At 43.3% G+C, this 21,742-nt stretch overlaps 1 protein-coding gene across 4 annotated transcripts in view; it reads left to right on the top strand.

The window, feature by feature from the left end:
- LOC142659478 (relaxin receptor 1-like) overlaps positions 1-21,734 on the top strand; it is a 635,204-nt gene extending 613,470 nt beyond the window's left edge. For 2 of the 4 annotated variants that reach the window (XM_075835649.1, XM_075835647.1), the window contains 3 exons: positions 3,212-3,622; positions 17,162-17,377; positions 19,937-21,263. In XM_075835649.1, the coding sequence (XP_075691764.1) occupies positions 3,212-3,622; positions 17,162-17,377; positions 19,937-20,124 (815 nt within the window). In that variant the 3' untranslated portion in view covers positions 20,125-21,263. Of the gene's footprint in view, positions 1-3,211; positions 3,623-17,161; positions 17,378-19,936; positions 21,264-21,641 lie in introns of those variants that run through there. The other 2 variants (XM_075835648.1, XM_075835650.1) reach the window with 2 other exon arrangements.
- The last annotated feature ends 8 nt before the right edge of the window (positions 21,735-21,742 follow it).

Raw genomic sequence — 21,742 nt, 5'->3', positions numbered from 1 at the left:
TATGAATCCATCATTGCAAATCACGTCCACCCATATATGCTGTTTGTCTTCCCTGGGGCAGATGGAATCTTCCAGCAAGACAATGCGACATGTCACACAGCTAGAAATGTCCGACAGTGGTTGGAAGAGCACGACCAAGACTTCCAAGTACTTCCCTGGCCCCCTAATTCCCCAGACTTGAACCCAATTGAGCATCTGTGGGACCACCTCGATCGTCTTGTTCGTTCTATGGATCCTCCCCCATGCACTCTCCAGCAAATGTGGGATGCGCTGCAGTCAACATGGCTCCAGATACCTGAGACAACCGAGCAGCTCCTTATTGAGTCACTCCCAGCCTGTCTAGTTGCTGTCCATACTGCACACGACGGTTACTCTGGATATTAGCTGGTGGTCATAATGTGACTCGACTGTGTGTGCATATATATATATATATATATATATATATATGCTGTTGCAGCTCTGTAACATATTAGTCCTTCTCAATTAATTCAGTAATTCAATTCAAAAAGTGAAACTCATATATTCTATAGATTCATTACACACAGTGATCAATTTCCAGCACTTTTTTATTTTAATGTTGATGAGTATACCGAACAGTTAATGAAAGCCCAAAATTTAGTGTCTTAGAAAATTTGATTATTATATAAGCCAAATTTCAAAAATGTTTTTTAATACAGAAATGTTGGCCTACTGAAAAGTATGTACAGTATATGCACTCAATACTTGGTCGGGGCTCCTTTTGCAGGAATTGCTGCATCAATGTGGCGTGGCATGAAGGCGATCAGCCTGTGGCACTGCTGAGGTGTTATGGAAGCCCAGGTTGCTTTGATAGCGGCCTTCAGCTCGTCTGCATTGTTGGGTCTGGTGTCTCTCATCTTCCTCTTGAATTTGCCCCATAGATTCTCTATGGGGTTTAGGTCAGGCGAGTTTGCTGGCCAATCAAGCACAGTGATACTGTGGTTATTAAACCAGGTATTGCCACTTTTGGCAGTGTGGGCAGGTGCCAAGTCCTGCTGGAATGAAATCAGCATCTCCATAAAACTTGTCAGCAGAGGGAAGAATGAATAATATTTCCTGCTAGACGGCTGCGTTGACTCTGGACTTGATATAACACAGTGGACCAACACTGCTGCTCAGTGGTACAAAGTCCTGTTTTCAATTAAAGTAAATTTTGCATTTCATTTGGAAATCAAGGTCCCAGAGTCTGGAGGAAGAGTGGAGAGGCATCAATCCAAGTTGCTTGCAGTCCAGTGTGAAGTTTCCACAGTCAGTGATGGTTTGGGGAGCCATGTCATCTGCTGGTGTTGGTCACAGTGGTGTTATATCAAGTCCAGAGTCAACGCAGCCGTCTACCAAGAAATTTTAGAGCACTTCATGCTTCCCTCTGCTGACAAGCTCTATGGAGATGCTGATTTCATTTTCTAGCAGGATTCGGCACCTGACCACACTGCCAAAAGTACGAACACCTGGTTTAATAACCACGTTATCACTGTGCTTGATTGGCCAGCAAAATCACCTGACCAGAATCTATGGGGTATTGTCAATAGGAAGATGAGAGACACCAGACCCAACAATGCAGACGAGCTGAAGGCCGCTATCAAAACAACCTGGGCTTCCATAACACCTCAGCAGTGCCACAGGCTGATCGCCTTCATGCCACGCCACATTGATGCAGTAATTCATGCAAAAGGAGCCCCGACCAAGTATTGAGTGCATATACTGTATATACTTTTCAGTAGGCCAACATTTTTATTAAAAATCATTTTTGAAATTGGGCTTATAAAATATTCAAATTTTCTGAGACACAAAATTTTGGGTTTTCATTAACGGTTAGCCATAATCATTAACATTAAAAGAAAAAAAATGTGGAAATAGATCACTCTGTATATAATAAATTTATATAATATAGGACTTTCACTTTTTGAATTGAAATCACTGAAATATATAAACTTTTTGATGATATTCTAATTGGTTGAGAAGGACTAGTATAGTCTTCTCTCTCCGTCAGCATGGATCGTGGTGTGGGGAGAGTGAAGAGGGCTATAAGGCTATACACAACGTAAAAAAAAATGGCAGTTAAGAACGGATCAACTGTTTTTCATGGCTGTTTTGCATCAGTGTGTCTCAAAATTTGAATCCATTTACCGGCCTTTTTACCATCTTAACCGCCATTTGCCATCCGTTTTTATGGCCATTAAGAAAAATGTATGAATTTTATTTATTAGGGTTCTTTTGTCCCAACCCCCTGAAAACACCACAGTGCCCATGTAGAGTGCCCATGTAGAGACTGCCACAATACCCCTGTAGATAGTGTCATATTTTCCACTGTAGATAGTGCAAACTGTAGATAGTACCCACATAGTGCCACACACAATGCACGTGGATAGCACCACAGTGTCCTCTGTAGGTAGTGCCCATATAGTGCTACAGTGCCCATGTAGATAGTGTCACACACCGCCGTCTATATAGTGCCACACCCACTGTATCTAGCACCACCCCTGTATATTGCATCATCCCCGGCCAGAGGTGGTGCTAGCTATCTACAGCGTGGTTGCGTGTAGCGCTATCTACACGGAGGGTGTATTCCGGGGCTTTCAAAGCCCTGGCAGACATGAGAGTGCAATGCTGCTCACACTGAAGCAGCACTGCACTCATTGAATCCTGTTCCAGGCTGCCAACGTTTATATGCGTGACAACTGCACGGGGCAACGGCAGTTGGAACGTATATAGCCGTATGGCTGTCGTGAAGGGGTTAATTCCCATATTATAAATTGATGACATATCGCTGGGATATCCCATCACTTTGATTAGATGGGGTCCGAATCTTTGGGACACCCATCGATCCTGAAGCTGAAGGGGCTGCAGAACTGGTTTAGCTCTATGGCCCCTTCACTGTGTTTCCCTGCACAGTGTTGCTCTAGCCACTTACTGATGGGTGCCCCAGAGCTCAGATCCCCACTGATCAGAAAGTCATGGCATATATTAGAGATATGCCATCGATTTATGATATGAAAAATACCCTTTAATATTGGTCTAGAAACATCACTAAAGACATTATGAAATGGCTTATCGGTTTTATTTAATTGTGTATTTACTCCATTATCCTTCAAGTTTTTTTTTTGTTTCTGTTTTGTTTGTTTTTTTAGGAAATCTGGCACTTTTGTATTTCATTGCACAATTCTGAATGCTAATGCCCTCATTATTTCTGCAGGTGCAGACTGCCTGATGGGCTTCTACCTGTTCTGCCTAGGTGCATACGACATAAAGTTTCAGGGAGAATACAACAAACATGCCCAGGTCTGGATGGAGAGCTGGGAGTGTAAACTGGTTGGCTCATTGGCCATGCTGTCCTCAGAAGTCTCTGTTCTCATGCTCACATACATGACACTGGAGAAGTACCTGTGCATCGTCTTTCCATTTAATCACTTCCGAGCAGGACGTGCACAAACCTTAGGAACACTGGCCGTAATTTGGAGTCTTGGCTTCTTCATTGCCATCATTCCTTTCTTCAGCTATGACACTTTTGGCAATTTCTATGGAAGAAATGGGGTGTGCTTCCCACTACAGTCAGATAGTACAGAAAAGTCTGGAGCTCGGGGATACTCTATAAGCATATTCCTAGGTAAGATGTACTATACTTGTGCATGGCATGGGGAAAACTGCACTGCCTGATATGTATCTGTGTAGTCTATAGTCCTGCAATTGTATTGCTGTGAACATGAGTATATAATCTTTGATATTCACTTTACTAATCATGAGTACACTGGCATAGTGGCAGGAGCACGTCTCAGGTGCCCACAGGACCACTGTAAACACTTCAGATGAATAAAATGGTAAGAAACTGTGAATCTACAGTTAACCCACAGAAACGTATCTATTGCATAAATAGCAATTTCCTGTTAACGATCCGATAAGAATAGTGATTTAAAAGTTTACGTGACCGTACAGGTTGCTATTTTTATCATTGATATTACATTGATTGCCGATCAATGTGTGATTGGTGGTGGTCTGAGACCCTTATTTGAAGTAAAGTACAAGAACACACAGGTCCATGGTGCCCACTTCAATGGGCAGAACTGCAGTATCTGATACAGGCGCACACATATGGACATCGCTGTATCAGATACTGCCGTGAAGGGGCCACTGCCACTTTATTCTGCTGATCATCAAGGACTATCAACAATCTCCCAGTGATGGCCTATCCTAAGAAAAGGAAATCAATATAAAATCACAAGTCAGACTTGTTATAAAATGGAACAAGTCGATTTTTCAGTTTGATTCATGAGGCCTAAATACCTACTAACAGGCCAATAATTCAAACTCCTTGATCTTAGTCCTGCTGAATTATCGGAACGTTCCCTCTTGTAAAGGCGACATTTCCAGTATCAAGTATAGATAAGGGAAGTTCAATTTATACCCAGCTACATAAAGTAATAATGTAGGTAATTTGAATAACAAGTCATTATTTATCAAAACAGTCTAAGGGTATGTGCACGTGACAACGCCAAATCCGTCTGAAATTATGGAGCTGTTTTCAGGAGAAAACAGCTCCGGAATTTCAGACGTTTTTATAAGTGCAGGCGTTTTTCGTGGCGTCTTTTACGGACGTAATTGCAGCTGGTTTTCATTGGAGTCAATGAAAAACGGCTCCAATTACGTCCCAAGAAGTGTCCTGCACTTCTTTGATGCGGCCGTAATTTTACGCGCCGTCTTTTGACAGCGACGCGTAAAATGACAGCTCGTCTGCACAGAACATTGTAAGACCCATTGCAAGCAATGGGCAGATGTTTGCCGACGTATTGGAGCCGTCTTTTCAGGCGTAAATCGAGGCGTAAAAGGCCTCCATTACGTCTGAAAAGAGGTCGTGTGCACATACCCTAACAAAAAAAAACAAAAATGGACAATTTGCCCCTAGCAAAACTGTGCAGACCGTGCATTTTTCCAGAGCAGTTTGAAAAAAAATAGCTCAGCTCTAATTCGCTGTTTGATCGTTTTAATAAATATGTTTAGCTGTAACCTGTTTCCTCTTCAAGGGGGACTTCAACCAAAACGAAAGTTTCCCAGTGTCCCATTAAGGAATTCCATGTGTCCATGTGCTACTTTTTCTTTTTCTTGCTACTTCTATCAATACTTATGACACTCGGGCCATTGCATAGCAACAGTCTGAACCAGACACGATTTTTATACTTAAATCAATGTGTTAAACCTGGGTCACTCATACTTGTTGTATGATAAAAACAGATGGATCCGGCTGTAAGACAACTGCAGCTGAAGCTCTGCCTGCGGTAGGGTACAAGAATCATTAAAGAGGCTCTGTCACCAGATTTTGCAACCCCTATCTATTATTGCAGCAGATAGGCGCTGCAATGTAGATTACAGTAACGTTTTTATTTTTAAAAAACGAGCATTTTTGGCCAAGTTATGACCATTTTCGTATTTATGCAAATGAGGCTTGCAAAAGTACAACTGGGCGTGTTGAAAAGTAAAAGTACAACTGGGCGTGTATTATGTGCGTACATCGGGGCGTGTTTACTACTTTTACTAGCTGGGCGTTGTGTATAGAAGTATCATCCACTTCTCTTCAGAACGCCCAGCTTCTGGCAGTGCAGACACAGCCGTGTTCTCAAGAGATCACGCTGTGTCGTCACTCACAGGTCCTGCATCGTGTCAGACGAGCGAGGACACATCGGCACCAGAGGCTACAGATGATTCTGCAGCAGCATCGGCGTTTGCAGGTAAGTCGATGTAGCTACTTACCTGCAAACGCTGATGCTGCTGCAGAATCAACTGTAGCCTCTGGTGCCGACACGATGCAGGACCTGTGAGTGACGTCACAGATCTGCACTGGCAGAAGCTGGGCGTTCTGAAGAGAAGTGGATGATACTTCTCGTCAGAAAGCCCAGCTAGTAAAAGTTGTAAACATGCCCAGATCTACGCACATAATACACGCCCAGTTGTACTTTTACTTTTCAACACGCCCAGTTGTACTTTTGCAAGCCTCATTTGCATAAATACGAAAATGGTCATAACTTGGCCAAAAATGCTCGTTTTTTAAAAATAAAAACGTTACTGTAATCTACATTGCAGCGCCTATCTGCTGCAATAGCAGATAGGGGCTGCAAAATCTGGTGACAGAGCCTCTTTAAGCCCCGAACCCTTTTCTAAGCATCGCCCCTCAGTCATATACAGGTCAAAAATGGAAGAGATCATCAGGAAAATAACCCCTGTGTTCTCTGCAGAAAACTGCCACAAAGAGCGTCTTTCACTCTAGAGGACCCAGACTGCCCATGATGCTTCATTTCCAATGCAGTGGTGTTAAAGTGGAATAGAACACATATGCTGACCATACTAACAAAAAGGGATTGTGCAAAGCAGATAACCCCTTAAAGCACTTTTAAAGCATGCACATTTTATATTATAGTAAATTATATTTTAGTTTCCTATAAAGCAATGAGAATGAGATGAGGGTGTCACATTAACCAGTAATTAGATAAATGGATAGATATACAATAAATGCACAAATGTTATGTGGACACCCCTCCTAATTATCGAGTTTAGGTGTTTCAGTCATACCCATTGCAAAAAGGTGCATGAAAGCAGTCACACAACCATACAATCTCCATGGACAAATATTGGTAATAGTATGGGTGGTAAAGAAGTGCTTAATGATTTGAAACATGGTACTGTCATAGGATGACACCTTTACCACAAGTAAGTTTATGAAAATTTTTATCTGCTAAATCTGCCACGGTCAACTGTAAGAGCTATTAGGCCTCGTTCACACGGCGCTCAAAAAAAAACGGCGCGTAAACGTGTCAAAAACGCTAGAATTTTTGTAAAGCGCTTTTCAATATACAGGCATATTTTATGTGTTTTGTGCGCAGTTTTTTGTGCGTAATTAGGTCTCCCATTGACTGGGAATTAAGCGCGTTTTTGCCGTATTTTACGCCCCAAGAATTGACCCGACGCTTCTTTTTTTACACGACACATTTTTTAAACACATGCGCGTAAATGTACAATAATGCGTTTTCCCATTGATGTGCGGCCGAGTGCTGTGGTACTTGTTGCATACCACTCGCCTATCCAGTGTCTCATCATTCACTACAGAGTCCCGAACTGCCTCTGGAAATGACATCAGCACAAGAATGCTGTGTCAAGAGCTTCATGAAATGGGTTTTCATGGTTGAGTAAATGCACACGAGCCTCAAATCACCATGTACCATGCCAAGCGTCGGCTGAAGTGGTGTAAAGCATGCCGTCACTGGAATCTGGAGTAGTGCAAACGTTCTCTGGAGCGATGAATCCGGTTTCACTATCTGACAGTTTGATGGACAAATCTGTATTTGACAGATACCATGAGAATCAAGTGGAGGTTGTTATAGTTGCAAAAGGAGCCCAACTCCATAGTAACACCCATGGTTTTAGAATAGGATGCCCAGCAACTACATATAGGTGTGATGTTCAGGCGTCCACATAATCTTGGCCATATAACATATCAAATGGATGGATTAGCTAAAATAAAAAAAGAATAACAAAGATATTTAATCAGAGTATAGGAAGCTGCTACAAGAGCATACAACTGGAAAATTATAACTTAAAAAATAAATAAAAAGGACTTCACTTACGCAATTGCAGATTTCAGAGAAATTAACATTCCAATATTGCATGGAGTGAGCGCCCTCTACTGTTATATTCAATGCAGATACTCAAGTTCTGCAAAAAAAAATTACAACAAAAAAGATAGCGGAAGGGTACAAGTTTTAACAGCGGTGTTCGTTTTTATATATTAGTCTAGAATCTGGATTATGACCCTGCTAGTGGCCCTGGGTATCACAATAAGTATTAGCAATCCCAGATTCCCAGCCAGCCAACCCCGATAAACATATTTTTTACTGCAACATTCCTATTTTTTAATCTTCGACATAAGCAGAACAAAGTATCCCAATTAACAAATTAGTTTAATTTCACGGTTTTGTAAATGCAAAATTCCTGTTTTTTTTTTTTATCTGATTCATTGTGCCAATTTAAAAATTTGTGCAACCTTGCTGCTCTGTACATACAGTATTCCACTTTTTTCTTTTAAAGGAAATTGGTAATCAAAAAAAAAAATACTTATTGTTTAAATCAAGCTTTGATGATAAACATTTTCTAAGAATTTTGGGTGACTTTTTTTTCTTTGTCATTATCTATATTAAAAAAAAATATCTTAATATCTTGAAGTTTTCACTCTGGCCACCGAGCCTCACAATAGACTGACACTTCCTGTTCTGTAGAGATCACTTCTCAGCAGTCGTCTCATTATCAGCATCGGCAGGACTACAATGAAAGGTAACACCTCTATTTAGATATCACAGGATCCACCATTGACAATAGGTGATGGACACAGCTTTCCTCCTTTACCTTCCTGCACAATCACCTCTGTACAGGTCACAGAGCATGCCTAGAAAAATCTCCCATAGAAGTCAATGGGTCACCTCTTGTTCAGAGGTTCCTATGGTCCATGTGACTGTTGTAAAGCACATCACTGAATGCTGAACAGAAGCTTCAGTACATAATCATGAACAGAAAATAGAAAAAAAAAAATAATGATCTAGTTTTTATTGTGAAAATAAACACGTCAGTTTTAGTGTGCCCCTGAACATTCTTGGTGGATAGCCATTTTCAACAACTAACTGCCTTATAGGAAAACTTAACTCTGATTTGTTTGTATTATCGGCTGCTGCACCCTAGAACGTGTTGCATGCTCAGATGTTTTATCTTATTAATCATAAGAAGATATCTCCGTTTGTCATTGGAACTTTATTAGGAGCTCCACCTGTACATAAAAGTAAAACTCTACCTTATTATATTTCCTGTATAAATCTGTATAAAGTAATTCTGTTAACAGTTTACTTTGCATTTTAGTGGTTAAATTTAGTTAATGTTTCCTTCATCTTACCTAAAGTTATACTCTATTGTCTTCCTCTTACCAGAGAGCAAGACAGATAGAGATAGATCCATAGGATAGATAGATCTTTATTTATCCCCACAGGGAAATGATTGCCACGAATATTGCACACAAAACAAACTTAAGACACGCATAGGCATCCTACAATAATACACAAACAACCATGGCCGGCCTTAGCTATCTGCGACACGTGCGGTCGCACAGGGCGCCGGCCGCCATGCTGCAAGGGGGGCGCCAGTGGGTACGAGCAGAAGAGAGGAGAAATGTTCCTTCCTCTGCACTGCTGCGTGAAGTGAGCGCTGATTGGAGGAGCAGCAGGTGCTTCTGTCTGCTCCACCAATCAGCACAGCCTGTACTGCAGTGTCACAGACACTCAGCACCTCACGCAGCTCCTTCCTGCTGTGCTGCTGCCCCAGTGAAGACTCCTCCACGGAGCTACAGAGTCAGGTAAGAAGAGCAGCAGCTTTAGGTTAATCTATGGTTATTTATGTGCTGTGTGAGGGAGGGGGAGAGAGGGGGCTTTATGTGATGTGTAACAGGATGTTTTTTTGTTTTTTTTTTAAAAGATCGATTTTTGTGGGGGAGGGGAGACTAGGTTAGAGGTACTTTGAGTGTGTATTTTTTACAGATCGATTTTGAGGGTGAGGGGACATTGCCCTAAATGCTATAGGAGTGTGGGGGGATTCTTTATAAATGTATTTTGTGGGGAGGGGGACTTCTGTATAGTTTATTTAGTGGTGTAGGAGCTTATTATGAATCATGGGGGAGGGGAACTTAGCGTTATGTATGGGGAGAAAGGATTCTTTAGGGTACGGCCACACGGAGCGGCCCTCACACTGTCGCAACGCAGCCAACAACCGCGCTGGCACTATGTAGGAGCAGCTGTCAAATACCTTGTTAAGGGGTATTCCGGTTACATTCGCATGCGCACTGCCGCTCCATTCATTCTCTATGGGAGCGCCGGAGATAGCCGAGTGCAGTGTTCTGCTTTTTCCGGCGCTCCCATAGAGAATGGATAGGGGTAAGTTGTTGTAATTTGCAAAATCGTGCGGCCATAAAGGGTGTATTAATTCATGGCCGCACGTTAACGCATGTAAACCGTCCCTTTATCTGCAAAATCGTGCGGCCATGAATTAATATACCCTTTATGGCCGCACGATTTTGCAAATTACAACAACTTACCCCCTATTCATTCTCTATGGGAGCGCCGGAAAAAGCAGAACACTGCACTCGGCTATCTCCGGCGCTCCCATAGAGAATGAATGGAGCGGCAGTGCGCATGCGAATGTAACCGGAATACGTGCGGCCACTAACAGGCTGTTTGACAGCTGCACTGAACATGGTGACGGCGGGGTTGTTAGCTGCGTTGCAACCGTGTCAGGGCCGCTCCGTGTGGCCTTACCCTTAGGCTGGATTCACACGAGCGTGTGCCTTTTGCGCACGCAAAAAATACGGCGTTTTGCCTGCGCAAAATGCATTTGACAGCTCCGTGCGGCAGCATCATATGATGCGCGGCTGTGTGCTTTTTGCGCAGCCGCCATCATTATGACACTCCATTTGGATGTTTGTAAACAGAAAAGCACGTGTGCTTTTCTGTTTTCATTCATCCTTTTGACAGCTGTTGCGCGAATCACGCTGGTCACACGGAAGTGCTTCCGTGTGGCATGCATGGTTTTCACGCACCCATTAACTTCAATGGGTGCGTGATGCGCAAAAAACGCTCAAAGAACGGACATGTCGTGACATTTGCGCAGCGGACTCACGCAGCATAAAAATCACACACGTCTGCACGGCCCCATAGACTAATATAGGTCCGTGTGACGCGCATGAAAATCACGCGCGTTGCACGGACGTATATCCCGTTCGTCTGAATAAGCCATTAGAGATAATATTTTTGGGGGAGAGAAGCTTGATTATAAGGGTAGGAACACACAGGACGGAAACGTAAAACCACACAGTGTATACGTCCTGAGAACCGCAGGGAATTTCACCTGAAAAACAGCACCAAATTTTGGTGCAGTTTTTTGGGCGGAAAGACTGCAGAAATAAATTTAAAAAAAAGCTAATACTCCCGGCCGTAGTCCCTCGCTCTCTCTGAGCGTAGCCCGGCCTCCTGCGATGACGCTGTAGTCCATGTGACCGCTGCAGCCTTTGATTGGCTGCAGCTGTCACATGGGATGCATCGTCATCCCTGGAGGCCGGGCTACTCTCAGAACAGAATACCCATCGCTATGACTACGGCCGGGTTTATTACCTTTTTTTTTCCTCATTAGAGATTAACGATAAGCAAAGTTTTTATCATTGATCTTCCCCTTTGTTAACACTCACCAAATATCATTATAATTGGTCAGAAACTGGCGAATCATGATGATAATTGGCTCAACTAAATAGGCCTTTAATGGGGTATATTCAGGCTTAGTGCCTAGGGCAGCGTGAGTTGTAAATACGGCCCTGCTAAAGACGCAGATACTATTCAACACTATAGCAGAGCAGGGAGGTATCCCCCTGCTCTGCGATCTACTAGGCTGGTGGTTCCCAACATGAGGTTCCCATGAGAACCCTCCAGGGGTGCCGCGACACTCCTCTGGACAACTGCCACGGACGTGCTTTCTCTCCTCCTCCTCATAGCGCAAAGAGGATATGAGGAGGAGGAGGAGATTTTTTTTGCAGAACTCCTGTAGAAGGCAACCCCCGACTAAATGGACAGAGACGTCAGGGGCTTCTCCTGGAGTGGAATCCCCGGTCACAGCGTCGGCAACGTTGTGGACAGGGATTCCGCTTCAGGATTTAGTTGCCCGATGTCACTGTTCATATATGGACAGAGACTTCAAGCACTCCGTCAAGGAGCGGAATCCCCAGCCACAGGGAACTACAGTGGCGCTATCTACAGGAAGGGAGTGCTACCTACAAGGGTGTGTGTGGCACTACCTACAAGGGTGTGTGTGGCACTACAAGGGATCTGTGTGGCACTACCTACAAGGGGGCTGTGCGGCAAGGGGGGGATTTGTGGCACTACTTACTAGGGATGCACAATGCATTGAAACTTCGATGCTGTGCATCCCCAAATGGTTCGAGCCACACCGGTAAGTATAGTAATACATGATGAATGAGAGCGGGGCTGCGGCTGTGTAATACAGCCATTGCCCCGCTCCTGAGTCCTGACAAGAGCACGCCGCGAGGATGATGCGATGCGGCCAGCGCTGCACTAATGAGCGGCGGCACTGAAAACAGAACATGGCGGCCGCACTGCAAAACATCCCCATGTTCTGTCTTCGGTGTCTGCGCCGCCGCTCATTAGTGCAGCGCCGGCCGCATTACCTCATGCTGACCGCGCACGCACTTCTGTCAGGAGCGGGGCAATGACTGTATTACACAGCCGCAGCCCCGCCCTATAACGGCGGAGATCAGAGAAACCGCTCATCTCCGCCGCTATTCTCCTGAATGCTGCGATCAAAGCTGACTGCAGCATTCAGGGGAAAGTGAGGAGGGGGATGCCCCTTGGATCGCGTCACAGGAAATTCCTGTGACGCGATTGAGGGCCATACCATATATGGGCAGACAGCCCAGGGTCTATTGAAGGACCCCAGGTCCATCTTACCATATTTCCTGTTGTTAGGGCATACTTAGGTATGTCCTAACAACTGCCTGTGTACTATACATACACCGGCTAATGTACTGGCATATCTCTGATATATGCCAGTATATTAAAGTTTAAAAATAAAGTAAAAACATAAAGTAATGTTAAATTTAAAAAAATACACAAACGCCTTTTTTTTACAATAAACCTTAAAATAAGTCTCAATACATATAATCTACACATTCGGTATTGGCGCGGCCGTAATAACCTGCACAACAATTTTTTTGCGTCATTTATGATGTGTGCGCTGTAAAAAAAAACAAAAACTTCTTTCACTTATTAATGTGAGGCGCGAGATGTGATGCTGAATTTAACCTCCATGTGCCTCAAATTAATAGTAATTAACCCCATCATGTACCTTACACATTAACCCATTATGACTGAGAAACATGATGGGATTAATTACTATTAATGTGCGGCACGTGGAGGTTACATTCATCATCACACCTCGTGCCTCACATCAGAAAACGGAAGAACTTTTTTTTATTACTGTTGGCAAAGTATCGTTTTGGTATCGAAATTGCAATACTACACAAAGTATCGGTATCGAAGTCCAAATTCAGGTATCGTGACATCCCTATTACCTACAAAGGGGCTGTGTTGCATGACCTACAGGGGGCTGTGTGGCATGACCTACAGGGGGCTGTGTGGCACGACCTACAAGGGGGCTGTGTGGCACGATCTACAAGGGGCTGTGTGGTACTATCTACAGGGGGCATCTGTGAGTGGCGGGCTGATGGTCATTTTACTGTGAGTGGGGGGCTGATGGTCATTTTACTGTGAGTGGGGGGCTGATGGTCATTTTACTGTGAGTGGGGGGCTGATGGTCGTTTTACTGTGAGTGGGGGCTGATGGTAGTTTTACTGTGAGTGGACGGGCTGATGGTAGTTTTACTGTGAGTGGGGGCTGATGGTAGTTTTACTGTGAGTGGGGGCTGATGGTAGTTTTACTGTGAGTGGGGGCTGATGGTAGTTTTACTGTGAGTGGACGGGCTGATGGTAGTTTTACTGTGAGTGGACGGGCTGATGGTAGTTTTACTGTGAGTGGACGGGCTGATGGTTGTTTTACTGTGAGTGGACGGGCTGATGGTCATTTTAGGGTATGTTCACACGGCAGCGTCCATTACGGCTGAAATTACGGAGCTGTTTTCAGGAGAAAACGGCTCCGGAATTTCAGACGTAATGGCAAGTGCAGGCGCTTTTCGCTGCGTCCATTACGGACGTAATTGGAGCTGTTTTTCTATGGAATCAAGGGAAAACGGCTCCAATTACGTCCCAAGAAGTGACAGGCTTTTCTTTGACGCGGGCGTCTCTTTTACGCGCCGTCTTTTGACAGCGGCGCGTAAAAAAAATTACCGTCGGCACAGAATATCGTAAGACCCATTAAATTTGAATGGGCAGATCTTTGCCGACACTTTTGAGCCGCATTTTCGGACGTAATTCGGGGCTAAAACGCCCGAATTACGTCCGTAAATAGTGTGTGTGAACTCAGCCTTACTGTGAGTGGGGGGCTGATGGTCATTTTACTGTGAGTGGGGGGGGGGGGAGGGCTGATGGTCTTCAAGTGGTTTCCACCTCTGACCTCCAATTGAAATTAATAGTAGGAAGAAAATACCTGCAGCGCTCGTTTGGAGCTTTTTTTGCTGCGTCTTTTGCATTTGGTTCAACGGCTTAAAAAAAAAACGCTAAAAAAAACCCATCAAATAACGCTGTCAATTCAAAAGCAGATTTTTTCTGTCTTACAAAAAACGCTGTGTGAACATACCCTAAGAATGTAGTGCTTATTTTTAGCTATTTTCTGTCTTTCTCTAAACAATTTTTGGTAGGGGGGCCCTGAAGAATTATTTTTTTTCCAGGGGTGGCTCAAGTCCGAAAAGGTTGGGAAACTCTGTAACAGGCTACAGAGGCGCCTGCAGCCTATGAGGCGCAGGGACAGGATCCCTGTGCAGTCGGCGTGATGACATCTCTGGATCAAGCCGGCCTACGCAAGGATCCTGTCAGGTGGAGGTGGGGGGCAGTATGGCACTGTCTACAAGGGGGATATGGGGGCTGTATGTCACTTTCTACAAGGGGGAGGTGGGGGCTGTATGTCACTTTCTGCAAGGGGGAGTTGGGGGCTGTATGTCACTTTCTGCAAGGGTGAGGTGGGTGCTGTATGTCACTTTCTACAAGGGGGAGGTGGGTGCTGTATGACACTGTCTACAAGGGGGCGGTGGGGGGCACTGTGTACAAGATGGAGGTGGGGCTGTATGACACTACAAGGGGCAGATGGGGGCTGTATGGCACTGTCTACAAGGAGGAGGTGGGGGATTATTGCACTGTCTACAGGGAGGCTGTACGGCACAATCTACAGGGGGCACTTTCTACTAGGGGGGCTGTGGGGGCCTTATACTCTGTGGAGGACATCATACTGTGTAGGGGCACTACATGGGGCAATATAATGTGTGTGGCACTTAGGGGGCATAACACTGTGTGGGCACAATTAGAGGACAAAATACTGTGTCCTTGAAGGCGTTAGGCTATGTTCACACGGGGTGTTTTGCCGAGTTTTTTGACGCGGAAACCGCGTCGCAAAACTCGGCAAAAACGGCCCGAGAACGCCTCCCATTGATTTCAATGGGAGGCGTCGGCGTCTTTTTCCCGCGAGCAGTAAAACTGCCTCGCGGGAAAAAGCGACATGCCCTATCTTCGGGCGCTTCCGCCTCTGACCTCCCATTGACTTCAATGGGAGGCGGAGAAAGCGTATTTCGCGCTGTTTTATGCCCGCGGTGCTCAATGGCCGCGGGCGAAAAACGGCGCGAAAATCGGCGTGCAGGGAGAGGAAAATCTGCCTCAAAGTTCCAAACGGAATTTTGAGGCAGATATTCCTCCCCCAAAATACTCCGTGTGAACATAGCCTTATAATATATTACATTATTAAATATTATTATGATACTGTGTGTGGGGCACTAAAGGGGCATTACACTGTGTGGGGGCACTATATAGGGCATTATACTGTGGGGAGGAATTATGCTTTTTTATGGGCCATTTTTTTATAATGGCGTGGGGCGCCGAAAGATAATTTCGCACGGGGCGCCATCTACCCTAAGGCCTGCCCTGCAAACAACATACATAAATACATTCAAATTCACATAATGAATGAATGTTAACCCTTACACAGACATATTATAAACTGCTATTGCAGTCAGCATAAACGAACGTTTAAACCTCTCCATGCCCCACCGTAACTGTAATAGACGTGGACTAAAACTACTACGCCACTATGTTATGAGCAGAGTACCTTGGTAATACAGCATCTGATGGAATTCTTGCATTCTTTATGAATCAGTTACAAAAATCCACCGTGTGCCTCCGTATGATATTGAAGGCATACAGAGACACACTATAAGCCCATGGATTTCTACAGGTGCCATATTACATGGAACCTGCACAATTGTGTGTATGAAGCCTGAGATCTGGTGTTCGATCACGTCACTTAATCCTAAAGATTTCATAGAATTATTCACCATATTGTTGTATGTTCCTATTTTGTTCTCTTATTGACCTAAGAGTCCTTAAAGGCAATGTGTTGCCAGAAAAACATGTTTTTTTTTTTTTAATTAAACATTTAGTGTGTAGGTGATTAAACATTGTTCAAATTTTTATTATTTTTTTCACGAGTCAGGAAATATTATAAATTAATTCTAATTTATAATATTTCCCATTGCTGGTCACTAGATGGAGCTATTCCCAAAATTGCAGCATTGCAAAATTGGGTAAAAAGCCCTCGCTCTAGTGAGCTCTCAGCATCCCCCCCCTCCTTTATCCTGGCTAGTGCCGGGATAAACGAGGGGTTTGAACGGTCTAACCTCCTACACTGTGTGTCGCCATTTTTTGAGCTAACACACAGTGTAGTAGGTTTACATACAGTAGTAAACGTACACAAACACGAACATACATATAAATCTCTTACCTGCTCCTGCCGCCGCGGCTCCCTCCGGCCCGTCCGCTCCGTCTGCTGCCGCTGGTCCAAGTGCACAAGTCCGGAAGCCGCGACCGGAAGTAGTAATCTTACTGTCCGGGCGCGACTTCCGGTCCACACGAAAATGGCGCCGGACGGCGCGCATTTCAAATTGGACTGTGTGGGAGCGGCGCATGCGCAGTTCCCACACAGACGGCGTACATTGAAGTGGATGGGACGGGAGCCGTTCGCAGTCCCTATGGGACTGTGGCTGCCGTATTCCATGTCTGTATGTGTCGTTAATCGACACATACAGAAATGGAAAAAAAAATGGCAGCCCCCATAGGGAAGAAAAAGTGTAAAAATAAGAAAAAGTAAAACACAAACACACAAATAAATATAAACATTTTTAATAAAGCACTAACATCGTTAACATATAAAAAAAAAATTGTGATGACACTGTTCCTTTAAATCCAAAAACAACTTTGAATGGTAGGATATAAACGGCGGATTATTAATATTGTGCAAAACTTTTAGGTAGTAAGCTTACTATAAAATTAAACATTCTGTATCATAAAGTATCTGTAATAGATATAAATATACCAAGACACCAATATTCCTGCTTTTTCTCTTGCCAGGGCTGAATTTGTTGGCTTTTGTCACCATCATCTTTTCCTACAGCAGCATGTTTTACTCTATTCACAAGACTGGTACCAAAACAGCAGAACGTAGTGTCCTCTCCCGAGAGGTGACCATAGCCAAGAGATTCTTCTTCATTGTGTTTACCGATGCCCTCTGCTGGATTCCCATCTTTTTATTGAAGGCTGTTTCACTTACAGAGGCAGAGATTCCAGGTAACAAAGTAAAATCATCAGTGAAAAAAGACAAAACAATTAAAAGGGTTATTCCCATCTTAAAAAGTGGTGGCATATTGCTAGGATATGCCATCACTTTTTGATTGGTGGGGATATGGCCTAAGGAAACCCCACAGAGAACAAAGGGGCTGCAGTGTTGATCTCCACACAGCGGGTGACTGTGGCAGCATTGTGCAGGGAAAAACAGTAAAAGGGATGCAGCACTAAATCAGCACAGCGTTCCCTTTATTCTCAGGATAGGTGGGGAATTCAGAGTTCTTATCCCCACTTATCATAAAATGATGTCATATCGCTAGGATATACCATCACTTAAAAGTAAAACTACAAGGCTGTGTTCCTACTAGCGTCAAGGCTTCCACAGAGCCACGACAGCCATTATAGATCAGTTTTCAAACAAATCCAGACAAATATCATTTTTGATAACAAGCATACTGCTGCATATTCTTGCCATCAAAAATACTGAAACCTTGAAGGATAGCTAAAAACACAAATGTAAACAGAGCCTACTACAAATATACAATACACAACTATCTATATTGCGTTAATCTTATTCTCCCAACATTTTTATTCTATATCTGAAAAATAAACAAGTTGAAATGGAAGAAAATAAATGAATTTACATACTCTGGATTTTAGCGAACGGTTGATGAATGAACCAACATTTTCCTTTTAGATTGTGAATCTCTGTATAACGGTCCTTGTGTGGACTGTATATTTCTTGTATGTGTAAAGTGTACCGCCAGAGACGCAGCCAGGAGGTACATTTTGAAGGAGTTGCCAGCTTTAGACAATCCCCAATAATAAGCTGGTCACAATACTATTTTTGTTGCTGGATTCTGCAATAATAGTCTGTAAACTCCGCGGAAACTAGGCAACAAGTGCTCAATGTCCCTGCAGCAAAAAGGAGAAATGAGGCATTAGAGGGCTGTCCAGATAATGCATAGATATGTTGAGTCCTCTAGAATGAGAGATGATGGAAGTGCCAAATGTGGGCGTTCTCTATTAACTCAGAATTCCTTAAAAAGGGATTTTACCATGTTTTTTCTAATCCAGACAACCCCTGGACTGCACCACTATGCCTCGTGTGAATAAGCCAAGACTTCAATTATTGAACTCATCTGCTTTTCAAAGAAGCACAGGTGCAGGCATTCGCTTAAAGCGGATTGGTCACAATAATATGCGTCCCTATTTAAAAGCAGCATATAATAGGAAGAGGTTCGCTAAACTTTTAGACTAAACCGCACAAAACAAAGTGTAGCAGATCAAACAGAATATAGCAGACTCATAGTTATGAATTATTCATGAGTGGATTGCCCCCCTTATTTATTACCATTGACCGACAGATACACATGACTGTCAGTCATTGAAGGAGGGGGGTTGCTCCCCACATATCTAGGAGCCTGCTGTTTTTAGTCTTAGGTGCGGTTAACTAAACAGCAAGAGATGTTTGCGCTGTTTGGTCTAATAGTACAGCAGACCACCTCAGGTTTTGCATTGAACTACCTTTCACTTACCCCCACCCAATGGCAAATTAAAATATGTACGATTTCGGCTCCCGGGAAGCCCATGCCTACCTAAAACAACCACAGTGTACACAGCAGGGACACAAGCAGAGCGTCAGCGCTGTCATGGCAATGACACTTAGCAGCACCATGCGCCATGGCAGAGATGCTCTGCAACGGAGGGGGTGGAAACTTCCTCCTGACTTATAGCAATGGAGAAAGCAGGGAGTTGCTGTGGACCAGTTCTCAGCAGAGCGTCAGTATACAGGAAAGGACTAGGGAGAAGTAATTGATGAAAGAGAGCAGAAGGATGGGGCAGGAGTAATGTGCGCTAGGATCACCATGTGGAACTGCCTGGGAAGGTGCTGCAACAGTAGACAGTACATGGGGCTGGATTGGTGTTTTCTGAAGATAGAGATCCTGTACATAGGCACTTATTTACCAACTCTGCCCTCTGTTGTAAGTACCTTTATGATTTATGTATGCAAACTCAGTTACATTTTAGTGCGCTTCTATGAAAGGAAAGTGCTAAAGTGGCAACGAATGACAAATTGTCATCTGGTGGACACTAAGCAGAAAAGCACTAAAGCGGCAATGAATGGAAAATGGGCACCAACTCTGTGCTCATTTGCTATTTATTGCCTCTATAGTGCCCACTTTCTGCCCAATTGCAATTTTACTGCTGCTCACTCTTGATACGGTGGGAGCACAGGGGAGGGTCAAGATTTGTAAACAGTGCAGGGCCAATGGTACACTTAATCCGCCACTGCCCTCACCACTCTTTACTTTGTGTACAATGCACATCTTACAAAGTATATAGGTGGTTTGTGGACTATCAAGGTACTTGTTTTGGATGAATGAAAGTTTCCCTTATGGACAATACATGCCATCGATTGTCTTCTCTTGCTGGTATGTAATGTGAACAGTACTTGCTAATTTTGCTTTACATAAAAAGAACCATATGTAATTTCCGGAGTTTCCACAATTTGTACCCTTACATCTAAGCAAGCCTTGTAATCTCGGTCTTTATTTCTAGGTACTATTACCTCCTGGGTTGTGATCTTCATTTTGCCAATTAACAGTGCCCTGAATCCAATTCTGTACACGATGACAACTTCCTCCTTCCAGGAAAAGCTCAAGCAATGTTTACAAAGTAAGAGACACCAACTGCAGGAGTCTGGGAAAAGCTTTACATTGGTATCTATTCACACCAACACAGCATGACATTGCTGGGATCTACAATCTCTCAGAGACCAGGAGGCTATTGAACACTTGCTTGATACATAGTGTACTTTATTATTTAATTTCGTCCCTTTCATAAAATCATGGTTATTTGTCCAGATGGGATGTAGGAACAGTGTCTTATGTGGCCAAGTCTGAGAGAGACATCTAATAGCACGATGAGTGTGCCTTTGTCTACTATAACTATGGCCGTTTGGAGGCTCCAAGCTCCATCAGGGATCTGGTGCCCCTGCTTCCTATGGAAACTGTGAATAAGTGACTACTGAGCAGATCCTACAGATATTGGTGTAATCTAAACATCAATATAAAATATGACACAGTAGATAGCACTCATGTGACAGGAAGGTCTTCTGGGCTTAATTTGGGAATAGACAATTATATGAAATCACCTGGAGATTAAATCAATCATACTGTAAGACATGACTTGCAATGGAAAAAAATATATAATTGGGGACAAACCGAAAACTGGTAAGATCACGCAAATCAAAGTCTACAGTTGGAGGTATGGACTATATGAGCTGATTTTCAGGGGGAAAACAAATGTGAATTCTGTATTAATAGACTTGTGTGTACATATATTTAGAACATTTCTTATGAGGAGATCCAACGTAATATAATTTTTACAACTATGTATAGGATATTCTGTAGAGACATGCTTTTCAAACAGAAATATTTATCAATTTGCCCTAAACTGTTGGAGTGCAAAAACCAAGATGGCACTCTCGCATTGAAGAGAATTAGGGTGCACACCTCAAAGAATTGCAGTGCATTGTATTAGCAGCATGTAAAACAGTGTATGCAATAACTAAAAGACACTGAGAAAATTATTTCATGAATGGTTAGATTTTGACTATCCAAATAAGCTCTTGGGGCTTAGATATTAGTTGCTACATTGTCAACACGTAAATGGAGCAAGCACTCGCACTCACTCATTCACAGTTGCAGCTACTACGCAAATTTTACAGTAATGGCAAAAGTTTTGAGACTTTAAAAAAGTTCACCATCATCTTCGAAGGCAGATGGCATTCTCTTCACTGGACAACTCTTGTCACATAATATATCTATCTCTATATATCTATCTATGTATCTCTCCAAATCTTAATATTTCCTAATAAAATATATTGTGGAATTTACTAAATAATTGTTGGGAAGCTGAAGGTAAATTTAAAAATAGTATAATAGTGTTCTCTATTTTTTTGAAAAGTGATCTGCTTGGTGGGTGAACAATTCCAGGTTGGTATTCAGAGACCAGAATGCCACAGCACATTGTAATTTAGGAAGACTTTAGGACTGTATTTAGCTAATCCAAACCTTAGAAAGGGTGTAATATAAATAATTGGACAGATGTAAGGGTTGTTCTTGTTGAACCACAAAAAGAAAACAACATACTTTTCAAAAAGACCTCATAACCAGAAGCCATTGTCACTGTGTAGAGTTCTGCAACACAGGCTACAATGGGCTACGACCAAAATAATAAGCCTGGCATATTTTTCCTACAGGAACGTGCAAACACTGATGGTGGACTCGTCCCTACACAAGAAATACACAGGGAAATTAGTCGGCATGTGCATTATTATGCTACAGAACTTTGAGTAAGAGC

Source organism: Rhinoderma darwinii, chromosome 8 (genome assembly GCF_050947455.1).
Source record: "Rhinoderma darwinii isolate aRhiDar2 chromosome 8, aRhiDar2.hap1, whole genome shotgun sequence".
Taxonomy (NCBI): Eukaryota; Metazoa; Chordata; class Amphibia; order Anura; family Rhinodermatidae; genus Rhinoderma; species Rhinoderma darwinii.
The sequence above is the reverse complement of the archived record's forward strand: the minus strand, read 5'-3'. Positions and strand labels throughout refer to the sequence as shown.